At 37.0% G+C, this 14,836-nt stretch overlaps 1 protein-coding gene and 1 non-coding gene across 3 annotated transcripts in view; both read right to left on the bottom strand.

Moving 5' to 3' along the window:
• NUP155 (nucleoporin 155) overlaps nucleotides 1-14,836 on the bottom strand; it is a 72,998-nt gene that overhangs the window by 28,133 nt on the left and 30,029 nt on the right. For both annotated transcript variants that reach the window (XM_015067613.3, XM_053201385.1), the window contains 7 exons: nucleotides 14,353-14,463; nucleotides 12,649-12,743; nucleotides 11,829-11,917; nucleotides 10,858-10,920; nucleotides 10,198-10,345; nucleotides 8,801-8,867; nucleotides 7,676-7,791 (listed from right to left, as the gene is read on the bottom strand). In XM_015067613.3, the coding sequence (XP_014923099.1) occupies nucleotides 7,676-7,791; nucleotides 8,801-8,867; nucleotides 10,198-10,345; nucleotides 10,858-10,920; nucleotides 11,829-11,917; nucleotides 12,649-12,743; nucleotides 14,353-14,463 (689 nt within the window). The remainder of the gene's footprint in view (nucleotides 1-7,675; nucleotides 7,792-8,800; nucleotides 8,868-10,197; nucleotides 10,346-10,857; nucleotides 10,921-11,828; nucleotides 11,918-12,648; nucleotides 12,744-14,352; nucleotides 14,464-14,836) is intronic.
• On the bottom strand, nucleotides 6,586-6,714 carry LOC113594906 (small nucleolar RNA SNORA30/SNORA37 family). The gene has a single exon (XR_003415392.1). It is a non-coding gene; the product is annotated as a small nucleolar RNA SNORA30/SNORA37 family (small nucleolar RNA).

Here is a 14,836-nt window from a genome sequence, read left to right as displayed (position 1 = left end):
GTATGTATGTATATGCGTGTATATATATATATATATATATATATATGTATGTATGTATACACACACACACAACGTAGTATTACTCAGCAATCAAAAATAATGAAATCTTGCCATCCAACTACATGTATGGAACTAGAGGGTATTATGCTAAGTGAAATTAGCCAGAGAAAGATAAATATCATACAACTTCACTCATATGAGGACTTTAAGATACAAAACAGATGAACATAAGGGAAGGGAAAGAAAAATAATATAAAAACAGGGAGGGGGATAAAACATAAGAGACTCTTAAATATGGAGAACAAACAGAGGGTTGCTGGAGGGGTTGTGGGAGGGGGGATAGGCTAAATGCACAAGGAGCACTAAGGAATCTACTCCTGAAATCGTTGCACTATATGCTAATTAACTTGGATGTAAATTTAAAAAATTAATTACTTTAAAAAAAAAAAGAATCCCATTTTACAGATGAAGAAACATCAGGACAAAAGTAAAAAGCAAAGAACCTACTGTAAGGTAATACTGGCCACTGAGAGAAATGAGCAGATAAGAGCATTTGGGGCTCGTTTCGTGAAGAATCTGATACTTCAGCTCTTAATGTAACTTCAGGGGATGTGAAGAAAAGAATGATGAACTTTCAGGAGAAATTTTTGTTTGACAACTGATAGAGACAATAAATTTCATATTAAAAAAATTTTGGAAAGCTAAAAAAAAAGATTTTAACTTCAAAAGTATATGACTATTGAAACTATGGTAGGTATAATGTAGGATGAAGCAAATGATTATGTCAATATTAATAGAAAATAAGACTTTTAGGGAAAAAGCAATACAAAAATAAAAGAAATGGAGCAAAACCCTGTAATTTTAAACCTTTCACAACAGTACAAACTTGCAATTTTATTAGAAAATACAGACAAAACAACATACAGCATGACTAGTAGCAAAGAACACCTCTAGCTATAATCCTTAACACCCTTTCCTACCAAAAGAAATCAGGGTTCCCTGGAGAAATGGCTGATTCCAGGCAGAGGACAGGAATTGTACCAAATGAACCTAGAACATCTTGTCATATTAGGAAGCAAAGAAGTTACCAAAGAAAACTCAAAATACTGACAGAAAACCGTCAAAACTCAAGCAGACTGAAGAGGCAAAACATTGGGACATCTTGCATTACAAAAACAATCTGCAGTGAATGAAACACACTAAATACATTAAAACCATGTATTCATAATGGTTATTAATAAAAACCTTGACTGATGGCACCAGCCTAGATGGAGTAAGCCTGCTACAGCCTCTTTCACTGACTACAAAACCGAAAACCCTGGATGGAATATAAAGAGCAACTACTCACTGAGGACTCTGAAAAGTCAGTTAAGTGCAAACAGACTTAGCTGGAAGTCAAAACTTAAATGACAAGCCATTCATACTGGGATTTTCCCGTACTCCTTTATTTCGGCTTTGTTCAAAAGTGAACTGAGTTTCAAAACTGTATGGACAAAACAAAAAACACAAAACAAAACAAAACTGTATGGGCAGTAAATTTCCCAGGGAACATGCAGCAATGTCTGGAGACATTCTAACTGTCACGACTGGGGAGGACTACTGGTATCTAGTAGACAGAGGCCAAGGATACTCGTAAACATCCTATAACGCATAGGACAGTCCCCTCAATGAATAATTACCCAGTCCCCAGTGTCTTCAGTCCTGAGACTGAGAAACCCCGGAACAGATAAACTGGGAAAAGGGGGCTTGTGGTCCCAAAAGTTTGAAGCAAATCAGTTCTTTCTCTTGACGATTTGCCCCAAAGGTACCACCATTTCCACAATACTATGACATCAAAGGAGTGAAAAATGAAAGGGAACACTAGCTTTCTATCCCGAGGACCAGTAAAAGGAGTTCCTGGGAGCTAGAGAATTTGTGGGAAATCAGAACAAAAAGGGGCTGGAAAGGAGATCCCCTAAGTCTGTGTATGATCAACACAACCTCTGGGCTCACCCCTGAAGCCATATATATGGAACATACTCAAAGAAGCACAGCAAAGACTCAAAGAACTGAACTGAGATATAAACTACTGCACAAGTCCCAGAATAACCCTGAGAGGCTCATGCGTGGGACAGACCTAAAGAGTACAGCAACAGCTTTGAAAACTAAGCTGATACTGAAATCAGTGCCCACAGAATCCAAGGCAGAACCTGTGGTCTGAAGTTAAGTAGGTAGATTACTTGCTGAAATAAACAAGACTGACATTCTCGAAGGGAATGATATATGCAACAACATGGATCAATCTCTGACTACAGAAAAGAAGCCAGAATCAATGTATATGACATATTAGAAAAGGCGAAGTAGAGGGGTAAAGAAGAGCTCATTTGTGGCCAGGCTTAGGGGTGAGAAAAGGGTATGAATACAAGAGAAAGCACAAGAGAACTTGGGGGCAGGATGGAACTGTTCTGTATTTTGGTTGTGGTGATAGTTACATGACACTACGCATCCACCAAAACTCTTAAAACCTCACACGGAAAAAGGGTGGATTTTACTACGTACCTTAAAGCCAAAACTGCTCATCTCTAAAGGCTGCTAGAAACCAATTCATTCTATTAATTTGGCAAATAAAGGCAAAGAAGTAACCATTTATCCATACTTTCCAAATAAAATGAATATCAGGGTAGCCAAATAACTGAAGGGAGGATTTAAAATGATTATTACGCAGGACATCAGTGCAGCAAGTGTGTCTCCTCTACCACACAGGGTGACTGGGCAGAGTTTAATCACATACCTTCTTCTATGTGAGGTAAACTGCCCACAAGCAAGATGGTGGATTTGTTGCAGAGGACTACAGTAGGGTCTACTGTTGCTGGTTATACTGCTCCTTAGCAAAATCCAGGTTATCATCACAAACATGAGGAAGGGGGAGTAGGCAGATTAGATGGGATTAACATAGCAGGGTAATCCACTGGAATACCCTATTGCTAATATAGATCCTTCTTTGAGTCCACTGGCAACTTTACGCTCTAACTGGGAACCCTAAGATCCAACTGCTAAGGGTTGGAGAGAGCGTTGGCAAAAAGTAAACAAAACGAACATCACATCTCATCTGGTTGGCCCTAGCATCCGGGCTCATATTTCCTCCCTAGCATCCAGGCTCAGATTTCCTCCGAAACCAAATGATAGTACATTAAACAATGCAGGGGGTTGACATTGCTACAGTCTCCCAACTCACTTAAAGAGAAACCTCAGCTTCACTAGTCTGGCATGCTGAGAGTTGAAATCTAGCACTTGACCTAATTTCAGCTTCCTACCATATTCTTACCATATTCTGGGGCAAAATTAGCCATGAAACTGTCACAAGAATTTTTCTCACACGATGATCTGCTACTGAACACTGACAACAACTGCTGAGTAGATCTATACTGGTTACCTATACTAGTCAGTATATACATTAAATTCTAAATATAGCCAGAAAAATATCACCAGATACAATGTATTTATTAGCTGGGAAAAGACAGACTATGCTGGGCAGCTGAAACCAACAGCTCCCAATGAAATAACTAATGTAGAAAATATGAAAAACTTGAAAAAGAAATCCATTGTATTCTTAGTGAAATTTGGGATTCACATTAGAAATGTTAATTGTCATGAAAAAGGGAAAATAAAAGAGCTCTTAGAGTTAAAAATATGGCCAGAAAAAAAATTTATCAGAGAAACTGAACAGATGCTATTTAAAATATAATAAGTGATTGATGGAGAGCCTGGGTGGCTCAGTCAGTTAAGCATTCGACTTCGGTTCAGGTCATGATCTCAGTTTGTGGGTTTGAGTCCTGCATCGGGCTCTGTGCTGATAGCTTATAGCGTGCAGCCTGCTTTGGATTCTGTATCTCCCTCTTTCTCTTCCCTTGCCCTGTTCATGCTCTGTCTCTCTCTCTCTCAAAAGTAAATATTAAAAAAAAATTTTTAAGAAATAAAATGTAATTAACGATTGAGAACATCAATGCTAGGAATTCTGTACTTCACAGAATGACCACCATTACAACAAAAGGAATGAAGGAAGTTATGGAAGAAAAGAGAAGAAACAGAGGCTAGAACTAGGAGAGTTGATAGGATTTTCCAAAGAGAAGGGAAATGATCAGATAGTACATTAAAAAATAATAAAAGAAAATTCACCAAGGCTTAAAAGTCTAGTTCTAAATGCTCATTAAGGAAGTTTAGTTCTCAACACTCAGTGAAGAAAAACATAGTAAAGATGTTATGGAAAACTGCTAAATCTTCAGTAATAGAAATAGCATAAAAATTTTCAAAATTAACACAAACTATTTACAGAGAAAAGAGAATCAGAAAAGTAATGCACTTTTCCTCTGCAATATAAAAATTTAGGAAGAAAATGGAACAAACTGTAAACAAAGATCTGAAAAAAATGACTACGACCTTACAATTCCATACCCATTAGGCAATAAAAAGGAGTGAAGTACAGATTTATGCTGCAACACGGACCTTGAACATGAACCTCAAAATATGCTAAGCAAAAAAATCTAGATTCTAAAGACCACAAGTTATATAATTCCATTTATATGACCTGTTAAAAATAGGCAAATTTACAGAGATAGGATAGAGTAATAATTGGGACTAAGAGGAGGAAATGACTGCAAATGGACAGGAGAAATGTCTTGGGGTTGAAGGAAATGTTCTAAAAATGGACTGTGGTGATGGTTGCACAATTCTTTTTTTTAATGTTTATTTTTGAGAGAGAGAGAGAGTTTGAGCAGGACAGGAGCAGAGAGAGAGAGCGGGGGAGACAAAGAATCTAAAGCAGGCTCCAAGCTCTTAGCTGTCAGCACAGAGCCCAACGTGGGGCTCAAACTCACGAACTGTGAGATCATGACTGAGCCGAAGGTGGACGCTCAACCGACTGAGCCACCCAGGTGCCCTGATTGCACAATTCTATATATTTACTAATAGTTGTTGAACCAAACATTTAAAATAAGTGAATTTTGTGGCATATAAATTACATCTTAAGAAGCTATTAAAAAATACTCAGTGAGACTAATGTTGCAGACATGAAGGATATTGGTTGAAATTAGGAAATTTGTTAATAAAGGAAAAAAATGCAATCATCTCTGCAAAATGCAGACATCTGACAAACTCCAATACTCATTTTATATGAATATTCAATAAAACAGAAATGGATGAATACTTTCTTAGTATGATAAATTGTATCTGTGCAGGCATCTTCTTTAATGGGGAAACATTACAAGCTTTCCCACTAAAGTCAGGAATAAGATCTGGATGCCCACTTTATCTCCATCACTGTTTAACACTGTGTTGGAGACATTAACTTACACAGGCAAGAGAAAGCAACTACAGATAGACAGGAAAAAGGTAAAACTATCTCTATTTGCAGATGACAGGATTACATATTTAAAAAATCCAAAAAACTCAGCAAGAAAACTACTAACTAAAGAGAAATTAGTAAAGGTGCAGGGTATAAAATTAACAGACATTTGCAGTTATAACTGTAAAGTTCAATACACTGAGGAACTATTAAAAGAAGAACATAATGTGAAAAAACAAAACAAATAAACAACAACAACAAAAGTACCTTACAACTAAAATTCCAGATAATTTCCAGGAAGGATAGTGGTGGAGGGCAGGGGAAAAAACAAAGATTAATAGCTTCTGTCCAATTATTAATGCTGACAGACGTGTATTTTTCAGAATTTAAAACTAACTACCAGAGAAAGAAAATCCTATATAAAACTTCTAAGTCTGTGTTTGGGATAGGGAGAGGTCTGATCAATACAGTAAAATAAGGGGATGGGAAAGGAAAGAAAAACAAACAGAAAACACAACAAAAAGCACAAATTAAGGATGTGAGAATACGATCAAACATATAACTAATGCCAACTACAAGGGAAGAAGTTAAATTATCCTATTAAAAGATAAAGACTCTTAAACTAAGTTAACAGAAGAGGGAAGAAATCAATTTGTATGGAAGATATAATTTAGGGTGCCTGGGTGGCTCAGGTCATAATCTCACGGTTCATGAGCTCAAGCCCCAGATTGGGCTCTGTGCTGACAGTGCAGAGCCTGCTTTGGATCCTCTGTGCCCCGCCTCCCCCCCTGCCAGCCGGCTCTCCCCTGCTCGTGCTCCTGCACTCTTCCTCTCTCAAAAATGAATAAACATTAAAAAAAAAAAAATATATATATATATATGTTAAAGTGTTCCAAAGGTTAATATTAAAGAAAATTGGTATAATTTTCTCATGACACAATTAAATACTACATACCAACATTTTAAAAAGCCCTCATACCCAATTCTACTTGCCAAAAAATTCATCTGAAGATTACTAAACAAGTACACCAACACCTATAAATAATGGAAAAATACGAAGCCAATATAAAAATAATTTATTCCACTGATTTGGAATTTTCTAAAAGATACACTAAGTACATATAATGTTTCATAAAAGTATGCCTAGTTAGACTCTATTTGCAGATTTATCTATTTTTATCTATCTACCTATCTAGGGAGAAGACCTAAGGTTAGAACAGCAGGAGAAAATGTACAATGTTGAATATGATGTCACAGAACAGTCTCTCTGTCCCACTGAGTGACAGCTGCCACTGGCATAGTCCCAAGGCAAGGAGGCAATCAAGGGTTTTCTTTCAGCACCAGCTACCAAATCCGGGCCCCACTGTCTGGGGGAGGACCTGTGAAAGTGCTATGTTTGCAATATAGTTTTAAAGAAATGCACAGTGAGATATTTTATGAGTATCAAGATATTTTACGTTATACTTCAGATCATAAATTTTCTGGGCAGTGAAATTTTTTACAACAAACCCATTTCTATAATTAAAAAAAAGCTCATCCTAAACATGTCCACACAAAAACTTTTACAGGTATGTTCACATCACCCTTATTCATAACAACGAAAAAGCTTCACAACCAAATGAGCATCACCTGATGAAATGAAAAATGAAACAAAGAGTACTGATACACACTAAAACATATGAACCTTGAAAACAGAATAAAAGAACGAAGCCAGAAACAAAGGGCCACACATTTGCACTTATATAAAAGACCCAGAATATGGCAGACGCATAGAGACAGATCAGTGGTTGCTAGGGGCTGGAAGGGAAGCAGGGAGAGCTATGGACCGAGTGTGTCTCACCAGATTCCCATCTGACGGCATTAGGATGTAGGCCTTCGGGGGTAATTAGGTTTAGATGGGGTCACAACAGTGAAGCCCCCACGATGACATTAGCACCCTTAGAAGAAGAGACCAGAGAACCTGTCACCTAGTTTTCTCTCTGCCAGGTGAGGACACACAAAGAAAACAGTTATCTGTAAACCAGGAGGAGGGTCCTCACCAGAACCCAACCATGCTGGCACTGTGATCTCAGACTTGCAGCCCCCAGAACTGTGAGAAATAAATGATTGCTGTTTAAGCCATTCTATGGTATTACTGTTACTGCAGCCTAAGACAGGGAGTGATTGCTAATGGGTTAAGAGTTTCTTTCTGGGATGATGAAAATGTTCTGGAATTAGATCGAGGTGATAATTGCATAACCTCATAAATATACTAAAAACCACTGAACTAAACATTTAAAAGGATGAATTCTATAACGTGAACTATATCTTGGAGAAAAAAGGGAAAATGAGTAAATAAATCTTATTTATTCTTACTTTGGATTTCCTAATGGTCCTCCTGCAAATTGGGAGTTTCTGTCTAGAAATTCTTGCAAACCTTTTAGTTCTTGTAGCACTGACTCCAGCAGCTGGGAGGGAACGCTACTTTCAATCTGTAAGGAAAAAAAGTATTTTCCAAAGTTTTAAAACACTGAAAAAGTGTATATGTAAAACACATACTTTTATATCTGTAACTCAATGTAAACTTTCAATTTTGAAGTATCCTATCTTCAAAAACATAATTATTTATCAATTTATGCTTCATGACCAGAATAAAGGGTTAGATACCACATCCCTCCTGTCCTGCTCTGATTTGTTAGGTATAATTTACAGACAGTAAAATCAGTACACCTTAAACAAACATCTTGATAGCTTTTTACGTTTTTAATACAGTCACTGCCCAGACCACAATATATTTCTAATACCCAAAAAGTTCTCTAATGCTCCTTCCTGGTCATTAGTTATTCCATATCCCAGGTAACCACTTTTCTTATCACCACAGGTTAGCTTTGCCTGTTCTTGAACTTCAGATAAATGAAATCATATACTATGTTAAGTAAATACATTCTTATTCTTAGAAACATGAACTTTTAAAAGAGTATCAGAATTGAAAAGATATTTGATATCTTTCCAATTTAAAAAGAAAAAGCTTAAAATAAATTGCATTTCTATTTTATGTTAAAAGAATTTTACTACCTGAATTTATGTTAATACAAAGTTTTAAAGAATCTTTTTTTAAAGCACTCTACAAAGTATACCAACACATGGAAATCAGTACTTGGTCTGTGGAGTTTTGGGGGGGGGGGCATATAAACAAAGCACTAAATAGTAGCTTTGAGTAATATTAAGTATTAGGACTTATTCTGCTTAACCCTCACAACAACCTTAAGAGAAAGATGTCTTATTATTCTCATTTTTTAGTGAAGTATCAGACTGAAATATTAAGGAAGTTACTCATCATTTTATAAGTGACAGACCTGGGCAAGGAGTTTATTGGACATGTACACAAAAGAACGACCACTGCATCTTTTTAAACATCAAGAAATGTGAAACAATCTGTCCAATTAACAGCATAAACTGGTTACATCGCAACAATGGAATACTATTATACGACACACTTACTGCGGTGATCTCTCTGCTGCCACTCTTGAATACTCTCTCCACAACTAAACTAGCATCCCAGATATTTCTGAAATAAAAAAATGTTTTAACAATTATGCCGTATAAACAAAACAATTACAATATGTACTAAATTCCTCTCTATGTATTTATTAAAGGACAGCAATGATTTCATTTAACATTTTATGAAGTTATCCAAAAGATGGAAAACAAGAAAATGTCTAAACCTGACATACCTAAGATATTTTACATAATACTGTCGAAGAAAAATCAAAACACGATGGGCAGTGAATTATAAACAAGAAAGCTTATAATGCAAAAACAAACTTATAAAGGAGTGCTGCAGTGTTTCACATTTTTGAGCAAATGATTGAAATGAAAGCATACATCTCAAATCTAAGACAAATACACAGCAGACAGGACAATTAACTAGATATGACAGACTAATTGCAAAAATGTTGTAATTCTTTATCCCTCCTTATACCTATCCTTTATGAGTTTGATGTGCCTCTCATAACAAGGAATATATTTCCCATTTTTCAATGGACTCTTTTTTAAAGTTTATTTTGAGACAGAGAGAGAGAGAGAGAGAGAGAGCACGCACGCACAAGCAGGGGAGAGGTGGAGATAAAGGGAGACAGAGAATCCCAAGCAGGCTCTGTACCATCAGCACAGAGCCTGATACAGAGCTTGAACTCACAAACCATGAGATCATGACCTGACCTGAAATCAAGAGTTGGACGCTCAACCAAGTGAGCCACCCAGGTACCCCTGGATTCTATTTTTGAACCTAGGTTGGCCTGGAGACATTCCCCTCGTCCAGCGAATGAAGTGAAAGTGATGGTAAAGCCAAATCTAAACCCAGTTATCAAGAGGCTTTGCCAATTTCTACCCTTTTTCATGGGACCTTGCTACCACCAAGTAAATAAACACCGGCTAACCTGCTAGAGGATGAAACCATGTGAAGAACCACCCAGCGGTCCCAGCAGATGCCATTCTAGACCAGCATACAAACATGACCCTAAACATGTGCGAATCCAAGACTAGCAGAGCTCTCTTCAACCTCAGGGCTGATTGCATATAAATGAGTGAGCCTAGCCAAGATCAGAACTGCCTAGCTGACTTGCAGACACATGTCACTGAGTTATGGGGTGGTTTGGAACACTACATATTAATATGTACGTGTATACACATGCATATATGTAAACCACAGCAACAAATATAGGTGGTTATATGATAAAATAGTTAAACAATAGAATACAATCTTATTAATGAACAAATGAACTAAAACTGTAAGTAAAATTAATAGAAATAAATGATGGCCCAAATTTAGAGTTAAAAATATTCACACAAAATGGGACAAGGTGAGCAATAGTTGGGTTATTCCATACAAAACTTACCCCATGATTCGAGAAAAGTAGATGCAAATACCATTGTGTTTTCCAGAGTACACGATCTCTGGTGCAGCCATACAAGTCATACTTGCGGCCTGAGTTGCTGGATTTCCTGAAGCACACACTGGTGTTGACATGGCAGGAGGGTGTATACCTTATATGCACATAATAAAGACAAACCTTTAAATTTAACCTTAAACATTCAGAATTCTCAATAACCCAAGCCTGCGTGTCTAGACCCAAAGGTAAGAATATTTACAAAAATACTAGTATAAACAGATATTGAATTTGGTTTTCCCTGAAAAGAAGAGACTCAGACTTGGATGGGTGCTCCCAGGTAGGCTTTCAAGTGTCAGCCTGCAGGATAAAAGGAAAGAAAGCTTGCAATCACTACTCCTTCAACTGGGAGTCAAACAGAACTAATTATACAGATGACATGGCTAATTAAATTCTGGTACCCAAATAAGAGCTTTCCAGGTACACAGCTAAAGGTGTTCCTATGCAAAGGCATTCATGGCCAAATGTCAATACTTGCTTGGATGTGATTTGTATTAAATTACGATTTTCAAGACAATAGGGCAAGTTAATCTTTAACTAAGTATTAAGGATAATAACAGTGTTAGCTCTTCAAATAGTATAGCAATGTAAAATAAAGAACACAAGTACCTTGAGATGGTGTTCCCAGAAATGTTGGATTTGGGTATGAACTAGTACTAGGAATAGGAGAACCTGAAAAAAAGAATATAAAGATTTATAAAATAATTTCTCAATCTTTTAAATCTGATGAAATTAGAGAAGCTGTTTCTAAGCATGAGTGAGGAGTGGTACCATCTGTGACATATTCAAGATTTAGAGACTACTCTTATTTCTCAGCAACTTTCTAACTATCTCCACTTTGGAAAACATTGAGGTGGGAGTTTACTCATTAAATCATTCACCTCCTTCCTTTTGAATGTCAAATGAGTTCTGTAAATACACTGGTTATGTACTATTTGTTCTCTAACATAAAGAACTCAATGTTACCATATCATCACTTTCAAGAGTTGGACATCTATAGAATTATTCACCCAATAAAACAGTAGCAGTAAACAAGATATAATGAAAAGGTTTGTTCGTTAAAATATGCTATATGGAAACTACATAGTTTCTAAAATTCAAACTATTAGAAATAGTCTCGGGGCACCTGGGTGGCTCAGTTGGTTGAGTGTCTGACTTTGGCTCAGGTCATGATCTTGCGGTTGGTGAGTTCAAGACCCCCATTGGGCTCTCTGCTCTCAGGACAGAGCTCGCCTCTGCCTCCCTCTCTCTGTGCCCCTACCCCACTCTGTCTCTCTCAAAAATAAATAAAAACATTTAAAATTAAAAGAAAAAAAAAAAGAAATGGTCTCATTTTGGGGCACCTGGGGGGCTCAGTTGGTTAAGCGTCCGACTTTGGCTCAGGTTATGACCTCGCGATCCGTGAGTTCGAGTCCTGCATCGAGCTCTGTGCTCACAGCTCAGAGGCTGGAGCCTGCTTTGGATTCTGTGTCCCTTCCCCCATCTCTCTACCCTTCCCTCACTGGTGCTCTGTCTCTCAAAAATAAATAAATATTGAAAAAAAAAAAAGAAATAGTCTCATTTCAATGTTTCATACTCACTAGCATAGACAGGAGACCCTAAGATGGGACCCACGTTACTTGGAGCAGGGAGAGTGGTTGGAAATCTCATCTGTGCTTCACCACCATACCTGTTTTGGTGACAAAAAAAGCTAATCTTATTCAGCGAAATTATCCACCTTAAAAGCTGGAATTGTTCCGAGTCTTGCTTAGCTCCCAAATAAATCCTTTAAACATTAGAGACTTCATGTATTGTGTTTATAATGCTTACATATAAGCATAGATTTATAATACTTAATAAATGTTGACTTGAATCTCTACCAGAAAGAATTATAAGGGACTTTAGCAATTCTAAGAAGGGTCAGTACTATCCAGAATTTACTTAAGAGTATATGACACTGTAATTTTTATACAGATTATGGTTAGACAGCACTGGAAAAATTGTTTTAAACAAATCAGACTTCAAATTCTTATCTTTAGCTAAATATTTTCCAAATAAAAATATTTCTTTGATACCAAGTTTCCTTAAAGTGATTCAGAATCCCTCAATGCCAATGATACAAATAAAGCAGAGTCGGTATAGTGTTTCAGGAAATACAAAAGATATAGTAACTGGAGTAGAAAGAGGTGAAAAAAGAATATTAGACAGAAGTTACCTAGAGCAAGGGTAACAATTCATACATTGTGCTAATCTAGCAACTTCCATTAGTGTTATAATCTTTCCAGATTTCAACCTTTTGCAAAAGAATTTTAGTAACTTGCCTAAATACTTCAACTGTTTGGCAAGCCCTTAAAAACCATCATGCTGGCCAATGCAACCACTTAAAAAAGTGGGCAAGAACAAAAGAAAACGGACATATACCTGAAGAAAGCCCGAGTAGCCCATGCAGATACTTCTCTGTCACAAGCAGCAGTGGAACAAGCAAGGATAAGGCAAGTTGCACAAGCCTGGTCTTCCTGTTAAAAAAAAAAAAAAGTACCTTGCCTTATATTAAACATAAACATTTATTTATATTTTATTTTAAATGTTTATTTTGAAAGAGAGAGAGCATGAGCAGGGGAGGAACAGAGAGGGAGAGAGAGAATCCCAAGCATGCTCTGTGCTGTCAGCAGAGTCCTATGTGGGGATTGATCTCATGAACTGAGAGATCATGACCTGAGCTGAAATCCAGATTTGGACATTCAACCGAATGTGCCACCCAGGCGCCCCAAACATAAACATTTACAAAGAAGTTTTGGTTATTGCTGTACCCTGTGTTTAAGTCTGTGCCTAGCACAGAGCAGGTACTCAATATATATTTGCTAAGTGAATGAGATCAGGTGGTATGAAAAAGGAGAAAATTTATCATAGGCACTATCATTAAAGGGTCCTTTCTTTTTCTTTTTATCTAGATTCTATTTTAGTTTATTCCCCTAATTTTTTTCCCTCATGGTCTTTTTACCTTTTAGAAAATAACAACAGTAGCTAGTATCTATTGAGTACTTGTCACGTGCCAGGTACTATTTTAAGAGGACAACATATATCAATCCCCACATCATATACTACTATAATGCATACTTTTTGGTACGTACGTATGTATGTATGTATGTATGTATGTATGTATGTATTTAGAGCAAGAGAAAGGGAGAGCACGTGCATGTGTGGGAAGGGCAGAGAGAGAGGGAGAGAATCCCAAGCAGACCCCACACTGTCAGCGCACAGCCCTATAAGGAGCTTCAGCTCACGAACTCTAAAATCATGACCTGAGCCGAAACCAAGAGTTGGAAGCTAGCCGACGGAGCCACCCAGGCGCCCCTGTCGAATGCATGTTTTACACATGAAGAAACTGAAGCCTACAGAATTCAAGTACTCTGCCCTTGTGGTGGAGCTGGTGATTTGAATCCAGTGTCTCTGTATTTAACTTTGATCTGATATTCTTGATCTTAAGCTTTCTGAATTTTACCTTTCAACTGTAGCTGTGGCTCTGAAATACTAACGGCCCCATCACTATTGCCCCTAATTTTTTCCTCAGGTCATTGGCAAAAAAAAAAAAAAAAAGATTTGTTCATAAATGCCTTGTGTTTTATCATATAAGTTGGAACATCAGTCTCTTACTAGTATACTTTAATAAGAACTTATCAATAACAAATGAAAATCTGAGTTTACTGCATAAGCTTTACCTATTGATACTGCTCCCAAATATTAGTATATACATAGTGACTAAAGAAAGGAAGGCTGCTAAGATTGCCTGTTAATTATAGTATTTTGATCCTAACTTACATAAAATTGAGCTTTGACTCCCATTGTTTCATTTTTTAAAATATATTTTTTTTAATTTTTTTTTTTTAATGTTTATTTATTTTTGAGACAGAGAGAGACAGAGCATGAACAGGGGAGGGGCAGAGAGAGAGGGAGACACAGAATTGGAAGCAGGCTCCAGGCTCTGAGCCATCAGCCCAGAGCCTGACGTGGGGCTCGAACTCACGGACCGCAAGATCATGACCTGAGCTGAAGTCGGACGCTCAACCGACTGAGCCACCCAGGCGCCCCTTTAAAATATATTTAAAAAAAAATACAAATAATTACCTGATGTAATTTAAAGAACCTTTCAATTTCTTCTCCATCTCCACCCACATTACTCACAAGTAGATGCCTCAGTTGATCTACAGGTCTAAGTTTATGAAACATAAGACTCCCCTAAGAAGTTAAAAAAAAAACCACATAAATACATAAATAATAGATTTATAGAGCATGGCTGGATCAACTGACCCTGATATTTTACTTAATAAAATCAATAAAACAAAACCCTTCAAGAATACCAAGCAAACCAGTCAAAAGGAACATCTACATTTCAATTCCCAATCTATACTAGATCTATATGTCCATAAACAAAATTAAAGAAGAAAACACTGCTCTGTAAGACACATGACATGTTCACAGGGCATGTACTATCACCAGGCATAAAACACAGGTTTATAAAATGTCTTATCTACAGAGCCAGAGCCTTTTAAATTAATTTGGGATTTATTCTTTGGTTAAGGTCAGTGTTTTCTTATTAGATTTAGAAAGT

The sequence above is a fragment of the Acinonyx jubatus genome, chromosome A1, assembly GCF_027475565.1.
Source record: "Acinonyx jubatus isolate Ajub_Pintada_27869175 chromosome A1, VMU_Ajub_asm_v1.0, whole genome shotgun sequence".
Classification (NCBI taxonomy): domain Eukaryota; kingdom Metazoa; phylum Chordata; class Mammalia; order Carnivora; family Felidae; genus Acinonyx; species Acinonyx jubatus.
Note: the sequence above shows the minus strand (reverse complement) of the source record. Positions and strands in the feature narration are given on the sequence as shown.